The 27658-nt window shown below is 44.9% G+C and overlaps 1 protein-coding gene across 1 annotated transcript in view; it reads left to right on the plus strand.

Moving 5' to 3' along the window:
- The window catches only part of LOC119445334 (urease accessory protein UreD-like), a 93832-nt gene that overhangs the window by 60374 nt on the left and 5800 nt on the right, over nt 1–27658 (plus strand). The window contains 1 exon segment of the mRNA XM_037709643.2: nt 12272–12378. Coding sequence (XP_037565571.2) covers nt 12272–12378 — 107 coding nt within the window.

Consider the following 27658-nt stretch of genomic DNA (forward strand, 5'->3'; position numbering starts at 1 on the left):
GGCTGGAATCTCGTTGGTATAACACTGCTCCTGTGGCATAATTGGACGCGTCAGTGCAGAGTTCGAAGGGTTTGGCGAAATCAGGTACCATCTTCTTTGGGAACAATAGTTATAGGAGACGCAAAAGGTGACGTTGAGGGCTTTATTATTCCAGCGTTCAGCATTTGTTGCAGCTCTTGTTTCAGCCATACTTTCTTTTCATGAGAAATCCTGTAGGCTCTCTTCCGTACAATAGTCGTGTCGCGGAGTTCAAAAGGCACTTCGGGTACAGAAGCTGCAGGTGGATATGTATCGAGGCATATAAGTTCGGGAAAAATTGTCCGTATGTCATTAGCGCATTTGGCAGTCCTCATCTGTGGCGGTGTCTGGACATTTGAAACCAGCGAGTCTAAAGTCACTTCATCTTTCCAAGAAATGTTCATTCGTAGCTTCTTCATGTCGGGTCTTGACAGTATAAACAAGAATTCGACATCACGCATAACCAGCGCTTCTACTGTGAAGTCCTCCCAAGCCAAATGTATACTGACTCTTGTCCAAGTGTGCAGTGTTCGAGATGATCCATCGTAGCTCTTAACCGTTACCACTTTACCTTGTCGCATGTCATCTGCCTTTACCATGGTTTGATTAATCAGACTTACTGAAGCTCCTGTGTCGACTAGGGCACTTACTTCTTTTCCGTTAATAAGCAGTGCCGTTTGTAAAACGTTTGATCGAATCAAGTAGAGAGCCTCATTTTTGTTACACGGGTGGGGCTGTGCACCCACGTTTATTCGTTTTTTGTCTCCTTGACGTCTCGGTTGCTATAGGGAAATAGTCAGAAGCTGCGCTTCTGGTGAATGCTGCCATTGCTGTCGCAGTATTATCCGGATGAACTCTGGCTGTATGGATCCAATTGTGCTGTGCAATGGGCCCAGGGGCTTCATGGTAAACGTCCTTAAGACACCCCAGTAGGTCTTCAACTGTCTTAGGCGACCTTATTTGCACTTGCCTTTGGCATTCCTTTGTCATACCGTGGATGACTAACGGTACAATAGACGACTCAGGCAAAGTAGAATCTGCTAACAGCAACAGCCGTCTCTTCTCGTATAAATAGTCAATTAGTGAACTTGAGCGTTGTTTGAAAAATATAGCTTTGTCCCATCGGTCGACCGGGTTCTGATCAAAAGCCGAGATAAAACTTGCTCTCCACCCTTACGAAAATGAGTTTAGACTGTCTGTAGAATGTCTATAGACTACTTGTAGACGATTTTGTCTTTTTATAGATTTCTTCTTTTGTTGATAAATATTCTATAGACTGTCTATAGACAAAAGTTGATATGATTTTATTTATTTTGTCTACTCACATTCTATAGACAGTCTATAGAAAAAAAGTCGATAAGATGTTTGTTTTTTCTTGTCTACTTCCTCTCTACAGACTATCTATAGAAAAAAGTTGATACAGTCTTTATTATTCTTGCCCATTCAATGTCTATAGATTGTCTATAGACAAAAATTGATAAGATGTTTATTTCTTTTTGTATACTCACTTTCTATAGATAGTCTATAGAAAAAAGTCGATAAGGTGTTTGTTTCTTTTTGTCTACTTCCTCTCTATAGACTATCTATAGAAAAAAAGTCGATACAGTCTCTATTTATTTTGTACATCCATTGTCTATAGACTGTCTATAGACAAAAGTTAGTAAGATTTTTATTTCTTTTTGTCTACTCCCATTCTATAGTCGGTCTACAGAATAAAGTTGATAAGTTGTCTGTTTATTTTTGTCTACTTCCTATCTATAGACTATTTATAGAAAAAAGTTTATATAGTCTCTATTTATTCTTGTCTATTCATTGTCTATAGACTGTCCATAGACAAAGGTTAAGATTTTTGTTTCTTTTTTTCTACTCCCATTCTATAGTCTGTCTAGCGAAAAAAGTCGATAAGATGTTTGTTTATTTTGTCTGCTTCCTCTCTATAGACAACCTATAGAAAAAATTCGATACGGTCTCTATTTATTCTTGTCCATTAATTGTCTATAGACAAAAATTAATAAGGTTTTTTATTTCTTTTTGTCTACTTCCATTCTATAGTCGGTCTACAGAAAGACGTCGATAATTTGTTTGTTTCTTATTGTGATCTTCCGCTCTATAGACTATGTATAGACCAAAGTCGATACCGTGTCTATTATTCTTGTTCATTCTGTGTTTAAGGACTGTCTATAGGCGACAGTCGATAAGGTGTTGATTATTTTTGTATACGCCTGGTTTACAGATTTTCTATAGGCGAAAGTTGATAAGGTGTCTACTTCTTTTATCTATTCCCCGTCTATAAATTTAGTCTTGACAAAAGTCGTTAAATTGTGTTTTTTGTCTATATTAGCGGTCTATATTAGAGCACTGCACGGGCTCGGGCTTACCCGAAAGCCCGAGCCCGGCCCGGCCCGTGGCCCGGGCCGGGCCGGGTAGAACAGTTTTTTCACGGGCTCGGGCACGGCGGGTGCTTTTTGACCCGGGCCCGGGCCGGGCTCGGGTTTTTTGACGCGGGCCCGGGCCGGGCTCGGGCTTTCTGGTAGTGTGCATGTAACGTGCAGCGAGTTATTCTCGGGTGTCTCAACTCTGAAAACATTATTTTTCGGTCTCGGGCCGGGTTCGGGCCGGTTTCGAGTCGGGCTCGGGCCGGGCTCGGGCCTAAGGTAAAGGGGTGGCGGGCCGGGCCGGGCAGGTAACGTAGATTATTTCCGGGCCCAACGTAAAAACGTAAAAACGTGCCCAACGTAAAAACGGGCCCGGGCCGGGCCCGGGCTGAAAAAATCGGCCCGTGCAGTGCTCTATTCTATATACACCGTTTATACGCAAAAGTTTTTCTGTTTGCTATTTCCTTAGCCGATTGCCAGTTTATAGAATGTCTACAGAGAAAAGCAATAAAGGTCACCATGGCATCTCTGTCATTGAATTACGCAGTTCTTAATTATTATTTTTCCAGATAATTAGGTGTTTAAGAGTCTGCTCGCCGAGTTTCATCCAGTATTGCACTGGTTTTTAACATGTAACCTCTGGGCCCGGCACCCTAGTTAGTCCGGAATGCATCCCCGACGATAATTTTTCCTTGTGAACCACACGGAGACAGAATATATACTTCTATGTGATTGAAATTATTCTTTAATGGTTTCCTATATCCCCCCCCCCCCCCCCCCGATGACGCTATAGGGTGGGACATCACCAAAGATCATGTTAACTCGAGCGAACAGACCGTATACCGATTGCGGTAAGCTGTGAGATGAACTAAAGGACAGCCGATATTGTAAACGTCTTATTGCTTGAGATTTATTTGCCGTCTATAGACAAAAGTCGTTAAACTCGGCCCAACCCGTGTACGCTGTAACCAAGTGGGGGTACAGGCGGATAATACGGAGCAACGTTTGATATAAGCCATTGGGATTGTATATACTGCTGACATTTCTTTAAAGCCTTTTTGTAGAGTTTATTATAGATATGGTGTATATACTTCCGCATTTGTTCACCACATTATATGACCTCCGTAGTCGCTCTCGGCAACCCCAAGACTGTCTTTACAGTTGTTTTTCATAGCATTACGTTTGCGGCAGTAAAATAAAGAAAACAAACTGCCGATCCAATCATGTAAATAGATGTTATGAATGCCAGTTTTAGCAAGAAGCGGATTACAAACAGGCATCAAGCTAACAGCACAGAGACTTGTAATGTGTATAGCTGACAACGCAGAATTTGCTAGTGTGCGATGAACCGATGTCGCGCATGAGGTGTGCGCCTTATGTGTCGTCTGATTCTCAGATACTCTTTAGGTTCTCCCCATATCTAGGCTGCATCACTAATATCGCGTGGTTTTTCGCAGACTGATATCCCGCGCTATAAATTCATTAAAGCTTCTCGTTCACTTACAATGTGCGCCAGATACTCTGAGCCCACCCAGTCCTTTCCAGGCGCTATATGCCTGTGCGGCCGAGCATATGCGTGCGTCATTAGTGTATTGATTGCTTTGACATATCACCGGAACAGACAAATGTGCACTAACATGAGCGCAGGTATCTTATTTGGCAGTACGTTGGAAGCTATGCTAGAAATGCACTGCAGTACTCATCGTCGTTAGCCATAATGCTAGCGCGCCTGACTTGCGTGCTAACGGTTTTTACAAACACTGCGTTCATCCAAGTGTGCGCTCTTGCTCCATGCGATAGCCCACAGCGTTTGTAATACAGCGCACTAAGGCATTTCCTTCTTCCATGGAAAGAACTGAAAAATGGAAGGTGAAAGCAACCGGTTTCACGCGCATGGAACGCAGAGAGAGAGCGAGAGCGAGAGAGAGAGCGACCATAAAAAGGCGCTCGGGTTTCTCCGAGCACGTACGCCGTCGGCGGCCTCAGCGTTTGCGCATGCGCAGCGGCAGCAACGGCGGCGCGCCATCTCTCCGCGTCGATTCGAATTCTCAACGGCTGCGCCAGGCAAGTCAACGCTTGTTGCTGCTGGTGAGCTGCCTGCACCTTTGTGTCTGTGTATTCGTCTCGACTTTGTGGCATCACACGTCAACTACACTCAACGGTAAGTTTTAACGAAGATATTTTCCGTCACTAGCTCATGACTAGGTGAGCGTATTTCGTAGCGCGAACCGGCTGCATGTAATGTAGGCGACTCGGGCGTACTGTCGATTTGTCGTTTGGTTTGTAAACGCGCTCGGGTTCTCGATTCTACTATAGGGAATGTTTAACGGCAAGCGATCGCTCGCGCTTGTTCATTTTACCATCATTGTCAATGTCCGTGAAAAAGGAAATACACCATGTTTAACGTGGATACTGAGCAGAAATAAGCGCGGATTGTGTGTGTTAAGCGGCGTACTGTGGGCAGGTCTCGCTTTGTGGCGCTCGATCGGCGGCCATAAACGCTGTGCTGCCTGTCTAATAGAACTCATCTAAAGCGCTTTATGTATATACCTCGAAATTGTGCTAGAGTGACGAATTGTCTAAAAGAGACGTACAGTTGAATAAATGCTAGCGTACTCAGATGAAAGGCCGTGTTTGCGGGTCATGCATCAGCAGCGTGTGCTGCCGTTTTCGTAAGTCAAAAGTAGGAGTATTTATGGGGCTCCTGGCAACCAGTATAAATATATATAACCGCAAAAGCTTTCAGAGCACGAAACTCGCGATAAGCCCAGTCAATCGCAGCTTCGCAACTTAACCGAAAGAATTGGAGAACAATAAATTAGTGGTTCGGGGAAGCACTCTTTACACGTTTGAAACTGAAGCCATTGGTTTGAGGAGAGTTTGAGGATTTTCTGTGCTGTGCTCGTGTTGCCATGAATTACAAACTTGGCCAAGCCCTTGTCAGCTTTATTAAACAAGTGCTTCAATTCAGCTGAATCTAATAGTGCATTTCAAGTGACTGACGTGTTATTCGTTATAATTATAATTATGTACTGGCAGTAATTTGGCAAGCATTAAACCACAATATTTTTTATTGCCCCTAAACTGCGGGTGTCATAGAGTGCCAGGGAATTTTCATGAAAACACCCAGGGAAAGCTTGGAAAAACACCAGGGAAATTGAAAATGTCAACATAGGTATGCTGTCTTGTTATTTCCATACAATGTTTCTAGAGAATCGCTGTCTTAAACATATTTTTGAAGCATTTAACCTCCCAAAAAATTACAAATAGGTACGATTTTCTGAAAAAGAAATGAAAGTGAAGCATGCTGACATGGGGGCATTTCTTAGTCAATCTTTTTGCATTACGTAAGTGTCCTGAACCTCGAAACTCTAGAAAGAATACTTATGTTATAGAGCGCCTTCAATTATTTACTGTGATAGCATTCATTGTAATGACAGTTTCAGTTTTGTTTCCCAGAAGGTGCATATGTGTCGTGCCAAAACACAGAAAGTGCTCACGGGGTATTTCTTGTGCTCATGTGGTATACCTAACTTGCAACCGTGTCAGCATTCCAGAAAGATATGATTATCTATAGGAAACTAAGTGACCCTATCGACACAATCAATCCATCTGCCTTGTATTGAAGTTATGGCCAATGACGTATCAGTTAAGAGTACGAGAAAGACATTTAAATGTGTATTAAGGAAAATAAATTACAATCTTTGGCATGATACGTTCAATACTCCAGTCACTCTTCTGAGCATATCATTCCGCGCGGGTATATTTAATTACCAGCCAAAAATGTAAGCAGTCCAACTGGGTAGCCTAGTTTGAGCAATTAATATAGAGGTCATTTGGGTTAATTAAGTACATTATGTGTCATATGGCCTTGTCATAAAATGTAACATACTGTTGCTGGCACCAGCAGCAAGTATAACAGTTTAATTTTTTACCATACGGTAGAGTGAAACATTAGGCGATGGTACTGTTTTGTATTGATCACAAGCAGCCATTAGGCATAGTTAAACCGTGTTAAGGATTGACTTAAGTGGTTTGAGTGAATATATTAGGCTGCTTAATGAACGTACAAAAAATACACATTTGTTATTTTTGCCTCACATTGTTGTATCTACATATTTGCAGCATGCACCTGCAGCACCTTCGGAACGGCTGACACGAAGGTCAAGGCCAGCCTGGCAACCATGCTCGCCAAGGGGAAGCAGCTGTAAATATGTAAATATTCTCTTTTGATGATAGCATAAGACATGCATTTTAATAAATTTATGTATTATATCGTTCAATAAAAACAGTTAATTCAATATCGGTGCACTTGTTTTCTTTTTTGCACTACATGAGTCTGCACTAGTGGAATTGCTTGAAATATTTCTTTCTGCTACATATGAGAGTACAGCTGGTTCAGGATCATTATTAATCTATTAACATGAATGCATAAATGCAGATGGGAAGCAACAGGTGCACATGCATAATATACGTTCAAAATTTTGTTGCTGCCATATGTAAACAAAAACTTTAACTAACTTGCAGATAGTAGATTTCATTCAAGCGAATGCATTGCATGCAACTAAACTTTCTTCAATGTGCAATTACACAAATGCTCATGCAGCTTTACATAATGATTCACGGCTGCATACATTTTAGATTTTTGACTGCTTCCATCTGCATGCATGCTTTCCTATGTACAGTTCCCTATGTATGTTCCCATATGCATACTGGGCACAATACATTTTTGTAGACATTTCAATGAACTGCTTATTAGCAAACCCCAGCAGCGAGTGTTTATAGAATAACATTGCCTGCCGAAACATAGTTGGCAAAATGTGGTGTATTATCTAGTATATATGGTGTCCCAGTAATTTTAGCCAAGCTGGTCAATGAAAATGAAAGGTTAAAAAACAACACGGTGCAAGATATATGATCATAAAAAGACCTACAGGTCAGACCTCTGAATTCACGGCCGAATGCATGCCATAGGTCTTAAAATCGGATCTTATTGCAGCGTCTTTTCTTAATATTATTTTTCATTGAACAGCTTCACTAAATTTAAGTTAGCTGGGACACCCTGTAAAATTGTAAGGCTGAAGTCTATAGATTAGCTATAGACTGATCTACAGGAACTCTCTGTAGGCAGACTGTACCACATTCTACAAAAAGTGTAAGGCCATAAGTCCATAGACAGACTATATACTGGTCTATAGGAATAGTTTATAGTCTGTAGGCATTTCATAGACATGTCTACAAAAGTAAAACTATATAGGCCTATAGACTTTTGTCTATAGACACTCTGCAGACATTTGTCTGCAAAAGTGAATTTTCACTGATCTATAGACCGTCTATAGTCAATCTATAGAATCAGACATTTTGTAGACTAGTCTACAAAATGTGTACGGCCATAAGTCCATAGATTGTCCATAGACTGGTCTATAGGAATAGTCTATAGATACTCTATAGACGTTTGTAGATAGTTTATAGACTTATGTATACAAAAGTAAAACTTAATAAGCCTATAGACTTTTGTCTATAGACATTCTGCAGACATTTGTCTACAAAAGTGAATTTTCATTGATTTATAGACCGTCTATAGTCAGTCTATAAACTCGGACATTTTGTAGACTAGTCTACAAATAGTGTATGGCCATAAGTCCATAGACTGTCTATGGACTGGTCTATAGGAATAGTCTATAGATAATCTACAGCCATCTGTCCATAGACATTTTATAGACTTATTTCTACAAAAGCAGAACTATATAAGCCTATAGACAATTGTCTATAGACATTCTATAGACATTTGTCTACAAAAGTGAAATTTTATTGATCTATAGACAGTCTATAGTCAGTCTATACACTCAGACATTTTGTAGACTAGTCTACAATTAGTGTATGGCCATAAGTCCATAGACTGTCTGTAGACTAGTCTAAAGAAATGTCTACAAAAAGTCTGTTGACGTCGTAGACAAATGTCTACACACTTTATATAGACTTTCTACAAAAATTTTTGTAAGGGCAGTGATCCCAGGCGTCATCCGGATGGTCTGTTATGCGGAGCTCATACCATTTCTTGGCATTGTGTACAAGAAATAGTCTCATATTTTGCACTTTATCCTGTGACGTCAACCAGCAGTTCTTTTCACAAGCATATTCAAAGAACTTCAACCAAGTGGTTGCCGACGCCGTCGTCCCATCGAATATGTCCGGCTTCACTAATTCAGCTTTGGGACCATTGTTAGCGCGCAGAGTCTCTGTTAGCATAGCAAGCAATTGTCCATGTTGCTCAATTTGAGACGCCTGCACTTTCAACATCCGCTCCATAAGCATAGCAATGTCCTGGCTATTATCATTTTGATAGGGCTTGCAACTTGATAACTGTCTGAAGTGCTTTTCATAGTCGGACATTTTGATATTAATCTTCCACGTACCTCGGCTGACGAGATCCGCCTCGGTGACTTTAGCCTTACTTGCGATGAACTGGAGCAGGCTCGGTGACGTCGCTGTCTCTTGGACTTCGACTTGTTCTTCATATTCGGCTTGGTATGACGTGACGTACGGTTGTCCCGCTGTAGTAGTACCAACTCGTACTTCTATCCACATCCTGTCGGGCTGCGCCAAATGTAAAATAAAGGATCCGAGACTGATCAACTGTTTACTGATTTCATTCGATCCTCTTCTTCTTCTTCTCTCTCTTCATTTTCTCTTCTTATTTTGACCAGGACGTTACATATGTGTCTAGAAACATTTTAGGGGTGCTTTTATTCTGCCTGATGTTGCAGCATATATTAGATTTTTGAAGCATAGAAATCTCTTTTCTTGTGTTTTGACCAAGCCTTACTTTGTTTAGGATGTATACGGGGTAATAATTTTTAAGTTTTCCGGAATTTGTAAAACTTGCCTGTGGAAGATAGCATAATTTTTGTCTTAAGCTGGATTATTCAAAGAGGCGGACGTAATATATATGAACACGAGAAATCGAAACACAAATTCCACTAATTAACCAAAATCACTACTTAACTTCCTAATTAATAACCTTATGGCACATATGCAATTTATGAATTGTATCCGGTGAGTTTGCAAGACGCATACAATTGAAATGAATCTACACGTTGACACCAGTTTTTAAATAATATTTCCCAAAATGTGGCACGAAGTAGATGGGCGTTCCAGTTACTTTCGTGCTTCAATGCATGAAAGAGTGTTTTGCATCGAAGCTGTATATGGCTACCCCGGCAAATTTTTCTGCGTCCGCGCGTGTACACCGTTGAATCGACAAAGAAAAATTTTCGTTTGCAGAGCTAGTGTAATTTTGGTTTTCGTGTAACAGAATTATGTTTTCTCGGATGTTCAAATTAAAATGCGATGCTATCATGTCGGCAGATCGTGTGTAAGCCGTACTTTAAAATTTTGTGACGTACTTTACTTTGAGAAATTGAATTAGTTCAATACTGCATTTGCGCCAGGCGGAGGGCCTACCAGAATGAGGATATGCGTATACTGCACTTCCACACACGTGCATGTGCGCGTAACGAACGTGTGCACACGATGTATCTGTCCTTGATGAGTAGGAGCTCTGTCCGTTGCATCGGTCGCGCAGAGTGTGCTGCAACCATAATCGACATCAGGGCAAGACTTAAAAATTACAGCGACGTCGTGAACGCGGGTTACGCGCAAGCGTGTGGACGCCGCGAGAGGGAGAGAGATAATGAACTTTATTATGAAGGCCTGGGCACCCCTTACGGGGGCCGGCCCGGTGGCTCCACCCATGTGGGGACTGGGAGTCGGAGCTCGCCAGCCATCTGTTGGGCCTTCTGGACGGCCTGGTGTTGAAGGGCCCTGTCGGAGCTCCTGAGGTGGTTGATCCAGTCGTCCTCGGTGGCAGGAGATCCGAAGCAAGCGTTTAGCGCGGGACACTGCCACAGCATGTGATCTAAGTCGCACTTTGGATTTTGGCATTTAGGGCATTCTGGCCTTATATCTGGGAGGTATTTGCTGCATATATAGGGGTTGGGGTAACTGTGCGTTTGCAGCAATCTAAGCGTTAATTGTTGGGCTTTATTTAGTGTTGGGTGAGGTGAGGGGAATTCCTTTCTCGATAACTTATAGTGCGAGCAAATCTCGTGATAGGAGAGGAGTGGCTCCGGGTGCGTGTTGGGGCTCCCGGTTGGTGAGCCGGCCCGCGCGGCGCGCAATATCTCGCGCGAGGTTATGGGCCAGCTCATTACCGTTGGTTACCCCTGGTTGAACGTTGACGCCTTCATGCCCCGGGAACCAGTGGATGTGATTGTCTTCGTTTATTTGAGCGGATGCTAGCATGCTTAAGGCCGCCTGGCATAGTGTACCGCGGCGGTATGCCAGTACAGCGGGTTTGGAGCCGGTAAATATTGTGTCGCGCTGAGGGAGGGCTAGAGCAAGGGCAATGGCCACTTGTTCGGCCTCGCAGGCTTTCTTTGTTTGTATGGTAAGAGCATTGAGGGCTGTCCCGTCTGGGGCGACCGCCGCAGCCGCAAAGTAGGGTTTGTCTGCGTATTTAGCGGCATCTACGAAAGCCACGTCTGTCGCGTGTAGGGTGGCCGCTTTTAGTAAGGCTTGAGCGCGTGCCCTTCTTCGAGTATGATTATGCACCGGGTGCATTATCCTGGGGAAGGGTAGTACTGTGATTTTAGCGCGAAGGTGTTGCGGTAATGGTGTTGGATCATTGACTTGAGTTGGAATACGCGAACCTGCACAGAGGCGTCGAAGCACCAACGGAAAGGGCGCGAACGAAGTCGTGGACGCTACATTGATCTCGACGGCGCGACGCCTTGAGGTGTAACGTCGGCAACAGCTTCGCTTTACATCCACTTTCACAGGGTGGAATGGAGGTGGAATTTTTTGTTAAAAAAGTGGAACAGTGCGTTTATACGGCGAGTGAGATGGCGCATGTCTCCAAAGTTGAGTCAATCTGGAAATTCATTTCAAGTGGATACGTCTTGCAAACTCACCGGCGACAATTAGTAAATTTCAAAATGGGCCGTAAATTATTCAATTAAGAAGTTAATTAGATGTTTTTAATTAGTCGGATATGTGTTTCGATTTCCCGTGGAATTAATGTCCGCCTCTCTGAAAATCTAGCTCAAGGAATGGAATTACGTTATCTGCACCAGGCAATATTTCGACCACCTGAGATTGTTGTGAACCGAATGCACGGTACACGGGCCGTGGAACCATGGAATGCGTTATTGTAACGTAGATTACATACTTGGACTTATTGTGTGACACTTTGTCAGTTAAACCACGTGGAAACACGGCCCTGTGTGCTGCAGACTTTGCTTATTTCGTTGTGACAGGTTAGCGTCGTTGATGCGATGGTACCTGGTGAGCTGCAGGACACTCATTGCTATTCACATGTTTCACGTGTTCTGCAGTTTGTGTTTTTTTTTTCAGAAGCAGGAAATAAAAAAAAGTTAAGGAGCCACTTAAGCCTGCGTTCCACAAAGAACAGTCTTGGAGCACAATGTTGTATTTAACGTGCTCGCGTAAGAAAAAGTCTTAACATGTCACTTCTATCCCGTAACTCTCGGTTGCCTTTTGAAATAATGTATGGCAAGGGTTGCAGAATCGTAAAAAAGAATGAAACCGTGGGTGCACAGTTTTCTTTCAAACTACGGTTATGCTGACGCGTAAATTCTGATCTATGCTATGGACATATATTATGTAGCTTTCTCCTGCGACGTGTAGTATTGTTGCCCCTTTTTATGTTCGGGACTGGAGCTTTGTCACGAATTATCAATTAAAATTTCGGTGTTCCCTTTTATATCAGTCGTGGTTTGCGTATTCATGTGGCTATACGATTCTCAAAGCACGGCGCCGCACTAATCTCGGGCTGCATCACTTTGGGCACTTCGCAGGCGTGCAGCCGAGCCGCTCCTTTGTCGCAGCCTGCAGCCCGCTCCGCTCCGATGATGGGAAGCTGAGGGGATGCGTGATGAGGATTCTGTGCTTGTCGTCGCAACAGGTAACGTGCCAGCTTCTCCCATTGGCCCATGCTGTTTCGCGAGGAAGTGCGGCGAACGCTTAGATGCATACAGCTGGGCGACTTGAGAGCCTACGTAGTATTCTGAAGAAAATGGATTCTCACCAATACGTATGTATCATATTGAGAAACTCAGAACAAGTGTACCAAAGAACAACTATTATTTTCACAGACTAGTCAATGTCATCTTCACCAGCTTTTGCATTCTGCTTTCTTCACAGCTGTAGGTGACAAAAATTGTACTCCACCATAGAAACCGGATGTTCCTAAACTCACTGAATAAAGTGTTTAATTCTGAAGGCTTTTTATCAGTTTTCTCATTCGTATTTATTATTATTTATACATGCACATTCCTAAGTGTTGCTTACGACTGTCTCCTTGAGTGCAAAATGCTGCTCTGCGGAGACGTTGAGCGAAATCCAGGTCCCAGCAATGCAGAAATGCTACAAGCAATTCTTAAGGGCTGAAGTGAAATAAGCACTGAATTAATAGCACTTAAATATCATTTCAGTGAGAATGTCCAACTCCTGCTGGATTTTTATTCACGGTTGCGTTCGATCGAACAACTTTTAAATGAACTTAACGGTAAATCACCGCTATTAACGTCACTTGAAGGCTCGACCAACCTCGAGGATCGCAGTCCACGATTGAACGTAATCAATGCTGGCACCATTAAACAACCGAACGAAGATAAAAATACGCTAAAGCTGAAGGTTGTTGCTGAGGTGTTAAAAAAAAAAAAACAGGACTAGGTAGGAAATGCAAATTGGTCTCTCGTTTTCATCATCTTGGCCGACAGGGAAACTGCCATGCTGTAACGCAGTACTTTGAAAACTTCACTGAAAAACAAGTTATAATGCGAAATTCCAACAAACTGAAAGGCTTAAGCATACATGTGCAAAATGATTACAGCCAGTCCACACTACGCAAGCACAAGCTTCTTTGGGAGAGTGTCAGGGCTGACCGAGAGAGCAAAATGCACGTGCCTTTCTTTCGTGATAGGATGAATATTAAGAGAATCGCCTACATTTTGGATGATGCTAAAAATGAGCGCGTTGTTTCGGCTTCTTGAACTGGAAGCGGCAGACTGACACGATACATTCGCTACACACAAGGAATTGCGCATTTTAAATCTAAATGCGCAAATTATTATAAACGAAAGTGACTGTTTTATGTGTCACTCGATTCTGTTGTAATACCACCCTCACACCAAAAATTCCGGTGAGAAGGACGCACTTGGTGCGGTGGTGTAGCTGTGGTACTAAAATACCCGGTAAACAACTTTGTTTTAAACTAAATATCGGATGACGAAAGTCTGGTTGTAAAAGTAAATTCTTGGGGTCAATTCTTCACCGTATGCGCTGTTCATAGACTACGACTGCCTCCGCCTGAATATATAGAAAAATTATATGGCCATTTTTACTTATATGACGACGACCATATTATTGTTGCAGAACATTTTCATCTTCGCGTTGTTGACTGGAGTGATCTTGATTGCGTGTATGATGGTAACGTAAATTCACTCCTTGTGCTATGCTAATGTGTGACCTGGTGCGAACTGTCAGTGAGCTTACGAGAGAAGTCAGCAATGCCCGTTCTGTATTAGATCTCATCTTTATTAATTCAAGTATTGCTGAGCACACAGCTATAAACAGCTATTGACAAATGCAGCTCAGACCATAATACTGTATGCTTGTACGTTGTTTTTGTTAATTGGAAACGCCTCTCTAAACAAACCACCAAAATTATAAAAGACTACTCTCAGGCCAATGCTGAAAAAGGTGTGGAGGATGATTATATGGGCACATTGAACTGTTTAACTGTTTATTATAATAGGTATACATGACTACGTGGCAGAAGCCGCGCGAGGGCGTCTGTTCCTCTTGGAAAACGTCTGGTCTGCTCTCCGCGTCCGCCCGTAACATGATCAAATGTTTATTTTACCCGCGCCCTCGGGTGGCATACCGGAGCCGCTCGTGGTTTCCAGACGTTGAATGCGAAACCGAAACTGTGTGCTACCATAAAAGTTTAGATCGCTTTTGGTTTCCGTGGGATGAGCTAGCGGATGATGCTGCTTCTCTCTGGAAGAAGTTTAAGTTCATTACCTTTTTAATAGTTATGTATCCAACAAGCACATTCGAACTAAAAAAAAAGTAATTCATGGATGCCTAGAGATATCATTCACCTCCATTGCAGGTTAAAACGTGAAAAAAAAACCAAAAAAAAAAAGAGAAACCGTAAGGTCTTCATGGTACTCTAGTGGCTTAAAAAATGAGGTAGCGTCAAAATTGTCCGATGATAAAGCTGCCGATTTTTCACGCTCTCTTTCAAACATTGTAAAACCTTGAGAAATTCTGACACTATCTAAAGGACTCTGGCGAGAAAGTTGACCAGATTTTGGTTAATGGCGGCGTAATAACGGACGGAGCCGAGATTGCAAAGCGGTTTAATCTATACTTTCACACCGTCTTTTCACCAAATCAGTATACGGTCACATTCAGATCTTGTATACTAACTCACTTGGAAAACTTTATAAGGTATGAAGGAGTACTTAATATGATACTTAACCTGAAAATAAATAGTCCGGTTGGTCCAGATGAAATTCGCAAATGCATTTCTGCGCCGCTATGCCGAATCAGTAGGGCATCAGTAGGGCAAAACCTAACCAACTTGTTGAGATTATCTTTTACTGAAGGCTTCGTCCCAAATGATTGGCTTCTATCTTGTGTACTCCCCGTGTTTAAGAAAGGCGATCGACTGTATGCTACTAACTACCGACCAATTTTATAACATCCTCTGTCTCCAAGCTGATGGAACATTTCATTTCCGATTACACTGTATAATTTCTAGATAAAAAAAATGTCGCAGTTTCGCCCGAAAGGCGAAGCATCGATTGCGATAGCAAATTAGTAGAGCGCTATTCGGAGTAGGGATAGTAGTTTTATCGGCTGCATAAACTTGGACACATTGGCTTACTAACTGAATTAACAATCGTGGTGTCAGCGCGCACAAGCAAACATGAATAGATCACACTGAATGACCGCAGCCAACGACTGTCAAAACGCTGGCAGCAAGCGCAAGTTCGCGCGGTCTATCGCTTCAACGGAAACTGAGCGGCAAATGCACAGCCCATACAAAGGTCAGAGCCGTGTGGAGATAAGAGACGGTGCGGGCGACCGCCGGGCAGAGAAGTTGTTGGCAGAGGAGAAGCTGCCCCCCCCCCCCCCCTCCCTCCCTCTTCCCGTTTCTTGCTTTCGCGTGGGAGATTGACAGGTAAGATACGCCTTTGGCGCCAGGAGCACAGCGCCGCCCCGCCTCCCTCCCTCCCATACCCCAACTAGTACACTCTACCCCAACGGCCTTTCGCGGGACGGTCGCGTTTGCTTTCCGCCGTGCGTTCGCCCTCCGTGATAGCGCGCGTCCCCCGCGCGCTTTCGCTCGCGCATACGGCGCGCGGCGACGATTTTATCGCCCTTGGAATCTATACGGAACCTCACGGCGACGGCGACGCCGACGGCAGAAATCCGGTTGAAGTGTCCATATAATTGCTATCGCAATAAAATCACCGCCCCTTCCACTCCGTGAAGATGGTCGCACAGCGAAGCTGTGTTAGTTACACCGAGTGTTACACCGTGCAAGTCAAACTTCGCAAGCAGTCTATATTGGAAATGCTTTGTTTGACCATTCTTGGACTGCCTGCTAGGGGGCTAAGCAGTGCTGATGCACTTCGCATAGGCTTCTGCATTTTGCGGAAATTTTCCGGATACCTGCTTTTATTCATCGAAACTGTGGCATCGACGGAATCGGCAAGAGAAGTGGAACCGGAGGATATCAAGTTTATGAGCGGTACGTGGAATTACCGTCATTTTTTACCGTTTAAAGGTTTCACCCTACAAGAGTAAGCGGCCAGCCGAACGCGCGTGACCCGTGACCCGCAGAGCGTGACCCGTGGCTCGTAAGACACGGGTCACTGAGCCGCCGTTCGCTATCTTCGAGATCGACTCGGCGCTGGCGCTGAGTATCAACGACTGACGCATCCGACACAGCAAGAAATGCACGAGAAATGAACCAGGAAAACAACAGCATTGAAATGCAAGTGGAGACGCTACGGGAGCAGCAATAACTGGAAGTGGAGTGGACGTATAACGAGAGCAGCGGAAAGGCGATAAACATACAGGAAAAAAGTCGCAGTTTTGCTCGAAAGGCGAAGCATCGATTGCGATAATAAATTAGTAGAAAGCTATCTGAAGCACCTAGCTTAATGGGCCGTATAAAGTTGTAAACATTCGCTTACGAACTAAATCGACAAGCACGGTGTCTAGCGCGCACAAATAAACATGAACACATCTTGCTCGATGACCCCTAAACTTGGTATGAAAACGCCGGAATTAGAAAGTGGGCCAGCAGCAGCGGGCAAATTGACCTTCGGGCTGTCTCTCGTCTCACTTCAACGCGAACTAGACGTCGAAAGCACAGCGCATACCTGCACTCGGCGCATGCAATTTGTCCCTATCGCAGATCGCTTTGAAGATGAGGCCCGCGCGTGCGCGCACTTCGCCCAAAGCGCAGATTTCTTTGAAGATACGGTGCCCACGCGGCCGCGCTGTGAGCAGCAGCCGACGGAGCAAAACGCACCCCCCTCGCCTTGCTTCTCCGTCGCCTCGCCCCGGTGCCTCGCGCGAGAAAGAACGCGCGCTTCCGGCCTGCCTTCCTCCTTCGCGTGCGCTACATTGAGCCGGATTGCCGGCTCAATGTAGCTCAAATTCAGAAGCCACCACTATCAAGATGAAAACATCTCACTTGACAACGTCAACGGCAGCAGAACTGGCAGCGCTTCGAGTCGCACTACATTTTATTAATGATGAACCAGCACACAAATGGTCCGTTTTCTGCGACTCGAAGACGGCACTGCAGAGTTTACTGTCAGCCTTACGGCGCGGTCCACAGGAACAACTGGTTTTCGAAATCACAGAGGCCATACATCACCTGACTGAAAAAGGACACGAAATAATCTTTCAGTGGCTGCCAAGTCACTGTGGAATTATTGGCAATGAACGTGCCGATCAAGCTGCTCGTTTAGCTCATGAACAAGACAACCGCCTATCGATCCCGCTGTCTAGGACAGATGCTGCAAGGATGCTCCGCCTGCTTGCACGCCAATGCACTTCATCAGACTGGAATAAACCACATTTTATGCACGCCCGATTATACACCTTGGATCCAACCTTAAGCCTTAGACTTCCAACAAGACTTCCCCGCTCATGTAGCTCAAATTCAGACTCCGACTTCCCGGCACTATCCGAATCAAGCATTACGTCACTACACAGTACACGAATATCCAGAAGTGACTCCAAATCAACAGGCGTTCAAGCAAACGAAGGATCCCGGTCAAGATACCGGGATCCTTCGATACCGGATACCGTACCCGCAACCCCCAAAAGCGAGTCACGTATGCAGACGCTGCCGGCGGAAACACCCGACCACAAGAACCCACGGAAACCTAATGAGATCTGCGAGCACAACTCCAAAATCAGCAAGCCCTCACTGACAAACTCATACGAAGGTGCAAAGAACAAGACACCGCCATTCAAGCCTCGAAACCTCAAGGAATGCCAAACATCCCACCGTCCCTTACGGAAGAACGAATCAAGGAAATTGTAACGATGGAGGTGCGAAAGCAGATACAGGAGGCCATCACCACTGTTGCAAAGGAGATAACACAACAGCTCCAGCAACGCGTCACCGCTCAACTGGACCCTATCCATGCTACCCCCAAGACCTCAGCCAGTTCATGTCCTATGCCAAGCAGAGCCACGTAAGGAAAGTCACAGTAGAAAAGCTACTCAACAACACCGACGCGGCTCGCAAGAAAGCACGTAAGGACCTCCACAACGCAGCCAGACCGGAATCCATGACCCGGGCTTAAAACAACGATATCGAACAAGATGGCGAGTAAAACCAAGAAAATATTCTCAGAACTCCCAATGAGGCTGTGGCTATGGTACTGTCGCTCTATCCTAACCAAAAGAACAAACCTCGAGGAACTGACCAAACAGCAAGAATGAGATATCATCGTTATCCAAGAAACTTATCACACCAATCTGTGCATACAGGGATACGATACACACACCGGATCACCATGTAAGATCACACAATCCTGGGAACAACCGTACAACACACCCTAGTGGAAGTGCAACCTGAGAAGAAGACACACCAAAGTCTACTCTATACGTCCTGTGCTTATATAGTCCACCCAGGGATCCGTTATTTGACTTTGCAAACGTAATCACGGAAGCCAGAAGACTCTCTAAAGGCCATAAACTCGTAATGATGGGGGATTCATCGGGTTACCAGCGCACGACGAAGAAAGGAGCGCGAGTGCAGGATTCGGTGCAACAGAATCACCTCGCCCTCTGGAATGATCCTTAACTAACGACTCGAATAGGCAACAATGTATCCAGGGATACAAATTACGACTTCACATTTACAACAGGAATCTCCAAGGCCGAATGGACACGACTTGAAGAAAATCTCGGTAACGATCACCACATCCTTCAGCTTGAAATCCACCACCATAACGAGCCAAGCAGAACCGGAACGCCTAGGCTGATGGGCTGGAAGGCCTTCCGAGAATATGACATACAAGAAAACATCGAAAATATTGAAGAGTGGCTCACCGAAGTGGTCAAGACGGCGGAGAAGCACAGTAAAGACATCCAACTCACAATGGACAAGCTGGCAGTAAACTCTCATCTCCTACATTTTTGGGATGCTAGAAGAGGACTACTGAGGCGGTGGGAAACGATGATAACAAAGCAAGTAGAAGAATACGGAGATCAACTCAGTAGTCAGAACAAGGCACACTCAGCACAAAGAAAACCTGACATATACTGCGAGCCTTGCTGGCTACCATCAAAACCAATACCCATCAGAGACATAAACTAAAAAAAATTATTGACTTCCATCCAGGAACTCCTTCCAAAGTTTGGAAGAAATCAAGCATAAACTTCTCGAAGACGATGCCCGCAAGGTCACCGATCCCCGACCGTACAAAGGCGAACCAAACCTCACCCTCGACGGCCCTTTCACGCTTCCTGAACTCCATGCCGCCCTTGCCAAATTGACCCGTAACACATTGCTACGAAATGACAAGGTGACCAGCAGGATCCTACGAAACCGCCCAGACAAGGCCCTAAATGGACTCCTCGACTGCATGAATAACTGCTGGGAGAAAGGCGAGCTCCCGGCAGAATTGAAACGCGCAGAAGTCAGTAGGATCCCAACACCCAACAAGCCACTCCAAATCAGCAGCCCACGGCCCATCTCCCTTACTTCCTGCGCTGGAAAGCTCCTCGAACACATGGTTCATGGTCGCCTCACCACATACCTCGAAGACCCAGGACTCATGCTTGACACAATCTGTGACTTCCGACAGCTCCTCTCAGCACAAGATATACTCCTACAGGTCAAGGAAGACCTCTTGGAGTACCTAGAACGCCACAAAAAGTTCTCTATTTTAGCAATAGATGTAAAATGCGACTTAGATAATGTGAAGCATTAAGCAATCCTCCAGAAGGTACAAACTACGAAATCCGGACCTACCAATACGTACAGGACTTTGCCAAAGGTAGCACGGCTACGGTGGCTATTGGCAACATCGGAAAAGCCAAATTTGAAATGCACAACAAAGGTACTCCACAAGGGTCGGTAATTTCACCTTTGCTGTTCAATCTCGCCATGATTAAGTTCCCGCAACAACTCGATGACATCAAAGGCTTAAGCCATGCAATATAACGCCGGCGATATAACGTTATGGACAAAAGCATCCTCAACCGGCCAGCAGCAAACTACCCTCCAAGAGGCAATTGATCAGATCGAACAGTACCTCTGAAAATGCGGTCTCCAGTGCGCCCCCGAAAAATCAGAGCTACTTATACTCAAGGCAAGGACCCGGGGAAGACAACCAGCCCACGTCGCTCCAGATCCCAATGTCAAACTCAATGGGATCGATATCCCTCAAGTTGGCTCCCTCCACGTCCTTGGCCTCACAACACATGAAGACGGTTCTGGCGCAGCTACATTTCCGAAGCTTCAGAAGACCTTAACACAAGTAACTCATCTCACAAGGCGTATAACCACCCAAAGAAGAGCACTTGAAGAGCAAGAAACCATCCTAATAATTCAAGCACTCCTTATAATCCGGATCACATATGGCACCCCGTATCTGCTCCTCAAGAAAGCTGAGCTTGAAAAACTCAACATCGTCATGAGAAAAGCAATCAAGAGCGCTCTAGGACTTCCCAGTATACGACCTCAGCCATGACACTCCTTAAACTTGGCCTACATAACACCTAGGAAAAAAATGAGTGAAGCGCACAGGGCCAGCCAGCTGGAACGGCTTAACCTGACTCAAACAGGCAGAGCATTACTTCGCAAACTCGCATACAGCAAAAAATTCATAGCAGACTCAGACGCGAAAGCCCCATTACCGCCACTTCTCCGTGACTCTATTTTGGTCGCTCCAATATCTCGCAACATATATACAACACACCGCAAATATAGAAGACAAGCAAGAGTTCGAGCGCTAAGCAAGAAATACTCAGACACCCAACGCGAGATATACAGATGCGGCAAAATACCCAGGTGGAAGAGCATACGCAATTACCGTGACCAACAACCAACACTCTAAGAAAAATGCCGGGGAAAACGGAATTAACTGGACAGTTAGTCCAAAAACGGGCGCTTTCGTCCCTCAAGGGACTAACTGCAGGAGTGTGCGTGCCGTGTGCAAATTTCGGGGCGATAAGTGTTCAGTCTCTGAACCGAAAGACAGCAACGGGAGGACGAACGGCAACAGTTACTCCCCATGCACTCCGCTTTTTTCGTCCCTGTCGTGGAGTAATGTAGCGATAACGATATTGTCCATAAATCGAGAATATTTCGACGTTTGTGCTCAGTCTATTGAACTATATGCAAAACAGCACGTTGCCTCTTGGTAAGAAAACTGCGTGAAATATAAAAAAAATTACTCCATCTCCCGTTAAAGGGAACCATGTGTGGATGCGAAGCAGCGGGGATATGGTTAGCTTGAGCGGCAGATGGTTTCGCGGCAGCGGCCCGAGCGCTCATCGCGGCGCTGCACAGGAGAGAGAATGAGGCGCGCGCGCTCCGTCCTTTCCATACCGCGGAACTACCGTGGCGCCCCCAGCGGAGTATGCAGCTGTCGCATCGCTTGTCGTGCGCGCCGCTCCGGATTCCTAGAGGAGAGAAAGGGGGGAGCCTAGGAGAGGAGAGAGAGGGGGAGGGGACGTGCATGCGCTGTGGGTGTGTGGCACGCAGGTGCCGCTCCGTGCAGTAGAGGATTCCTAGAGGAGAGAAAGGAGACGGAGAGGAAAGTGACGGGGAGGGGACGCGCATGCGCTGTGAAGGTGTGGGACGCCGCGGGAGGGAGGGTAAAAGCCCCCGCCATAAGCTGCTTCGCATGTAAAAGTGGAATGTAAAGAGCCATGCACTTCGTGTGCTTGCACACCATAAGTGAACCATACACATTAAACGAGCATGTCATTGATGGACTGCCACGTTTTCTTGGCCAATATAGTACCTAAGTTCCTTCCGTTTCAAGCAGATTACAAACTTCACTGAAGCGACGTGTAGCTCAAACAGGGCACGCTAAGCGACAGAGAAATTGGCCTTCTCGGTCGTCTTGCATGCCCCGTTTGCGCTCGCTACACGTACATCACTGTAATGTCTCAGTTGAAATCAGCCCAAGAATTATCGGGCAGCTTTCTTTTTGCAGTCGCTTATGGTTGCAAGTACACGCAACGTTAGACTCTTCCCGCATAGCATACACAAAATGTCGAGTCTCTCTTGTATTGCCGCAACTGCGTTCAGACGCTTCACCTTGCCTCAGTATCCGGTCTCCTCAACCAAACTAATCGGAGCTGCAACATTTCGCGCAAAAGCGTATCATCAGTCTCTCGAAAAAAAAAAAAAAACAGGCGAGAATCAATTTGCCTGATGAAGAGATGGTCTAATCCTAGACCACCCCGTTCAAGGGGGAGGAACAGATTAGATAGTTTTAGAATAGGGGCCCCAAACGTTTTGAGGCCCCAAAGAAATAGCGTCGAAGCCACTGCGCATGTGCGAGGCGCAAACTACGTTTGGGTTTTGCGTCGGGCACGCTATTTCACTGATTTAGCGGGAGCCCCAAAAGCTGCCCCAAAAAGTTTGCGTCAACAAACATGGCGGCGCCCATCGAAGTGACGGCTCGAAACGAGCACCAAACTGGACTCGATTCATGGTAAGGCGTGAAGTTCGTAAGCTAGGAAAAGTTACTGCTGTTATCGCTTTCTCTTAACTAACGTGTGTAATGAAGATTGAGTCATTCGACGCTGCTGATTCCGAATTCGATTGTCGATTTCATGGCTCGTAGGCCTAACATGGATCAGCTTGGCTGGTGAAAGCACGTAAAGTTGGTTACTCAAAATTAAGCGCAACAAATCGCTTGCTGCTAATAGAATAACCTCTAAATTCCAATTAAACGCAAAAACACGAAAGTCAAAATTGCTCTTCTTATCATAAAATAGTATAATTTATTTTAAAATTTATGATAGTTTTTCTTTGACACCGTAGTGGCGCTGCAAGCGCAAGACGCTATTCGCAAACGCAAAGCCCTTTTCTAAAACTCTTCACCCTTGCATGCCCCAACGCTAACGCCCGCAAAGCTCTTTGGGGCGCTAAACTTTTGGGGCCCCTATTCTAAAACTCTCAATTATCGCGCCGCATCGATTCACCTCTCTCTCTCTCTCGCTATATATATATATATATATATATATATATATATATATATATATACACAAACCTGAAATGATTCAACGTAAAGCCGTTTGTTTCATCTATAACTCCTATCATCCCAAGGATTCACCGACTCCGCTCATGACTGAGAACACGATTTTTCTTTTAGATAAGAGGATAGCTTTGCTAGACTAATTTTTTTTGTTTCTATTGCTTTACAATCAGTTGAACATCAGGCCTAATTCATATTTACGCCCCAGTTTATCCCGACGGACATACCTTGCTCGCACCATACCTTGCTCATACAGACCATACAGACCATACAGCACCATACCTTGCTCGCACTGCGCTTTGTTAGCATTTTTCTTTCGCACTATCGCACAAAAGAACGCCTTGCCTTACCGTCTGCTAATGATTAATGATGCGAAAGTGCTTTAAGAAGAAGAAATAAACTTTATTGAAAGAGTCGGAAGTTTGGTTTTAGTGGCCTCAGGTGTCGGCTTCAAAGTGTTATTGAGCTCGTTTCCTTTATATTGATGTTGTATTTAACGTCTTTCCGAAATTGTCTTTTCGCTAGGGTTATATCATCCTTTTTACATGTCTTTGAATTTTGTTTGGCACTATGTTATTTTGTATTTTGTACGCCCACCTGCGTAGTCCTCGGACTGCAGGATATCTGAAATGAATAAATGAAAGAAAATAAATAATAAAAAAAAACAATTGTTAGTTTGCGGAATGTTTATAGAGGATAGGATCAGAGCAAATTTGTACTATCGTATAAGTGAGGTGACGAAAAACAATCTTTACGATTCGAGGTCCATTTAGGCGCTTCCGATGATAAGAAAAAAATGATAGGAAGTTCCTATTGTGCAGGTAAACTGCCTTCTTGAAAACAACAACAACGACAACATCTACTATAACTTTTTTATATAGCATCCGGTAAGGCATATATACCAACCCCAGCTTAAGGTACCAGCTTAGGATAGCAAACCGGATCTTCCCCTCTGGTTAACCTCCCTGCCTTTCCTCTTTTTTCTGCCTCGCTCTCTATACCAACACTGCGTTAATAAGCCAAAATAAAATATAGCTGTGTTCCCCGAAGAAAGAAACATAATTATGGGTGTTTTTGTTCACTTTTAAAAAGCTCCGATTCGTTTACCTTGCCAATTTTTTCTTGTGTAGAACAGAACATAATGAATAGCACGGATTAGCATTGAACATGTGAAACTATTATACCTTTACCATAGGAAGAAACAAGTTCTGGCAGCGAAACAAAGACGTAAAAAAATAAAAAATAAAACGCTTAACCTTGCATTCGGCCGCGCAACGCTTGAAACAGTGAAGCTGGGCGATCGTAGCCCAGCATTTTCCGGAAGTGAACGCGAAGTTTTCATTTTATTACTCATAATGATGACAATTTATTTCCGCTCGTCTCGGACTTACAGCCGTCACTGCGCGTTGCATAACGCAGCTTGCAACACCGACACCGCGCAGCAATGCCGACACCGCGTTCCAGCAGACCCGCTCCGTGAATGCGTCTCTCTCTCTCTCGCTCTCATTTTCTTTATCTGTCTCCCCAGCATAGCGCGCAAAACCTTTTTTACCTCGCCGAGCACGAGCATGCGAACGCGCCAGCTGTGGACGAAGACGACGACGGCTCGTACGCAATCATCATCATCATCATCATCATCAGCCTATATTTATGTCCACTGCAGGACGAAGGCCTCTCCCTGCGATCTCCAATAACCCCTGTCTTGCGCTAGCGTACCCCAACTTGTGCCTGCGAATTTTCCTAACTTCATCATCCCACCTGGTTTTCTGCCGTCCTCGACTGCGCTTCCCTTCTCTTGGTATCCATTCTGTAACCCTAATGATCCACCGGTTATCCATCCTACGCATTACATGGCCTGCCCAGTTCCATTTCATTTCAAACGCAATCATATGGTTCGCATAAATGCATGTTCTGCAAGCGTGGCTGTATAGCCTATAACATATAGGCGAACGTCGTAACCACTATAGTGGTTACGACGCTCGCCTTGAGACCATGGGTACGCTGGTTCGAATCGCGCCTCGGCTCTGCAAGAAAGTTTACCTTCTTTTATATCTTGATAGTTTCTTGATACGAACCACAAACAACAAATTACGGCTGGCTTTAAACAGCTTGGCTGTTAAAAAAAAGCCAGCAGATCCCACGCCCTGTGGGAATCGATGTTATGCGAAGCAGTGTGCGGGGGGAGCCTACCAAGTTAACGAAAGGACCATGAGAGCACCAAGACTGAGGCGGCTCTTTCATTACCTACATGACACGCATGTCATTACATTCATGTCATTGAGTCCTCAGGAGTCCCTTTAGCTACACCTAAGAGACCTTAGGGCGAAAGCCGTAGTCATACTCCTGACTATGACTTTTACCACCATCCTTTAGTGTTTTCTTCACTAAGTACCGACGTCCGAACCCATTTCAGTGGTTTTTGAGTGTCAATATTTTTTTTTTTGCTGAGTCATTGCCAATTTTGCTCAGTCGCGGTCATGACTATGACTTCGACCAACAACCTTAGTCTTTTCCTCTACCTAGCACCCTATCCGAACCCATTCCATTGGTTTTTGAGTGTTAGTTTTTTTTCGCTGAGTAAGTCATTTTTGCCGAGTTACTATGCTCATTACTATGAGTTCTACCATTATCCTTCAGTGTTTCCTTCACTTAGTGCCCACGTCCAAACCAATTCCAGTGGTTTTTGAGTGTTAATCTTTTTTCGCTGAGTCACTGTCATTTTTGCTGAGTCCATGCTTATGACTATGACTTCTACCACCATGCTTTAGTGTTTCCTTCACTTAGTACCCACGCCAGAAGCCATTTCAGTGGCCTTTGAGTGTTAATATATTTTTCGCTGATTCATTCTCCTTTTTGCTGAGTCACTGTCATGCCTATGACATTTACCATCATGCTTTAGTGTTTCCTTCACTTAGTAACCATGTCAGAACCCTTTTCAGTGGCTTTTGAGTGTTAATATTGTTCGCTGGGCCATTGTCATGACCTACATGACAAGATGTCATGACATTCATGTCATGACATATTATTGATGTTCGTCATATATTCTTGTCGTAGTATGCCAGTTTCGGTACATACCAAGTTGTCGAAACGACCATGAGAGCACAAAGTCGTAGGCGGCTAGATAGATAGATAGATACTGTCAAAGTAGCAAATGTTCGCCAAGAAATGCTTCGCATTTAACAAAAGCAAAATGAGCCATTTCACTCGGTTGAGGTGGATCACCAGCGGAGCTGTTTGACACACGTCGTAGAGCACACGACTTGCGTCGTCTTCCATGGCGAGCCGCTTGCGGCTGGCCTATCGGGACCGATATTTATCGCTGTTTGCCGCCCGCCGCCGCAGATTGCATTCTCGCATGTGCTCTCGCTGTCGCTATTCGTAGGCGCGCTGCTCCTTGGGAGTGCGCACAATACGCGACCTCCCTATTACGACGAGAGAAGTGCAATTCAGAATGGAGAACGGCAGCTTGTTTTCCTTCTTCCATGCGTACAACGCACCACGGTGCCCCCGCCCCGGGAGAGCGGAAGGAAACTAGGCACGCACGAGCTTGAAACGACGAAAAGAGAGGGCGGTGTGAACGTAGACATGGCCGACGCGGGCCGCACAGCCGTAAATCCTAGAGAAACGCTTATTACCTACCAGATATTCTACTGATCTTGAAAATGGTACCTACTGATAACTAACTTACCAGTGATGAGACGTACAAGGTTTTGCTTAGAGTGAAGCGATTTTGCATCAAATTCGGGAGCTGAGTTTTTGCACACGCAGATCTCTTGAATGACATGAAAAATGCATGAAAACCTAGCCATAGACAACCTCGCAGTAAACATTCACGCGGAAACTCCTCTGGGAGTTGTCTAAGTATGCGTAAGCAGTGTGCCACTTGCTCATCTCCACGCATGTCATTATCAGTGTTATGAAAGTTGATCCGGCCTCTACAAACGACAGCGCTGCGGCTACACAAACTCGTGCGGATGACGGTGCAAGGGGCATTGATAACGCAAGCAAAGTAAATAAATTATGGGGTTTTACGTGCCAAAACCAGTTCTGATTATGAGGCACGCCGTAGTACTGCAGGTGGCAGCGCCAGGTGTGCTCGTGATGTTCCGATCATTATAAGCCGTTATCCATCTTTAGCACCTTAAGCACTATGAACCGTGACCAAACGAACTCCGCCGCGGGTGCATATGGCACGGCTGCGCGGACCGTATCTTGAAAGCGATCCGCGATGCCGACAGAAAGTGTCGACTGCTCATAGCTTAGTGCGCCGTGTTCTCGCCGTTTATTTAACGTGGAAGACAGACGCGCGGGCCTGTATCTTGAAAGCGATCTGCGAAACGGGCAGAGTGTGGCGGGTGCAGCGCTGTGTACTCGCCGCTTCGTTCGCGTTGAAGCTACACGCAGCACCAAGGTAAA

The sequence above is a fragment of the Dermacentor silvarum genome, chromosome 3 (assembly GCF_013339745.2).
Source record: "Dermacentor silvarum isolate Dsil-2018 chromosome 3, BIME_Dsil_1.4, whole genome shotgun sequence".
NCBI lineage: Eukaryota > Metazoa > Arthropoda > Arachnida > Ixodida > Ixodidae > Dermacentor > Dermacentor silvarum.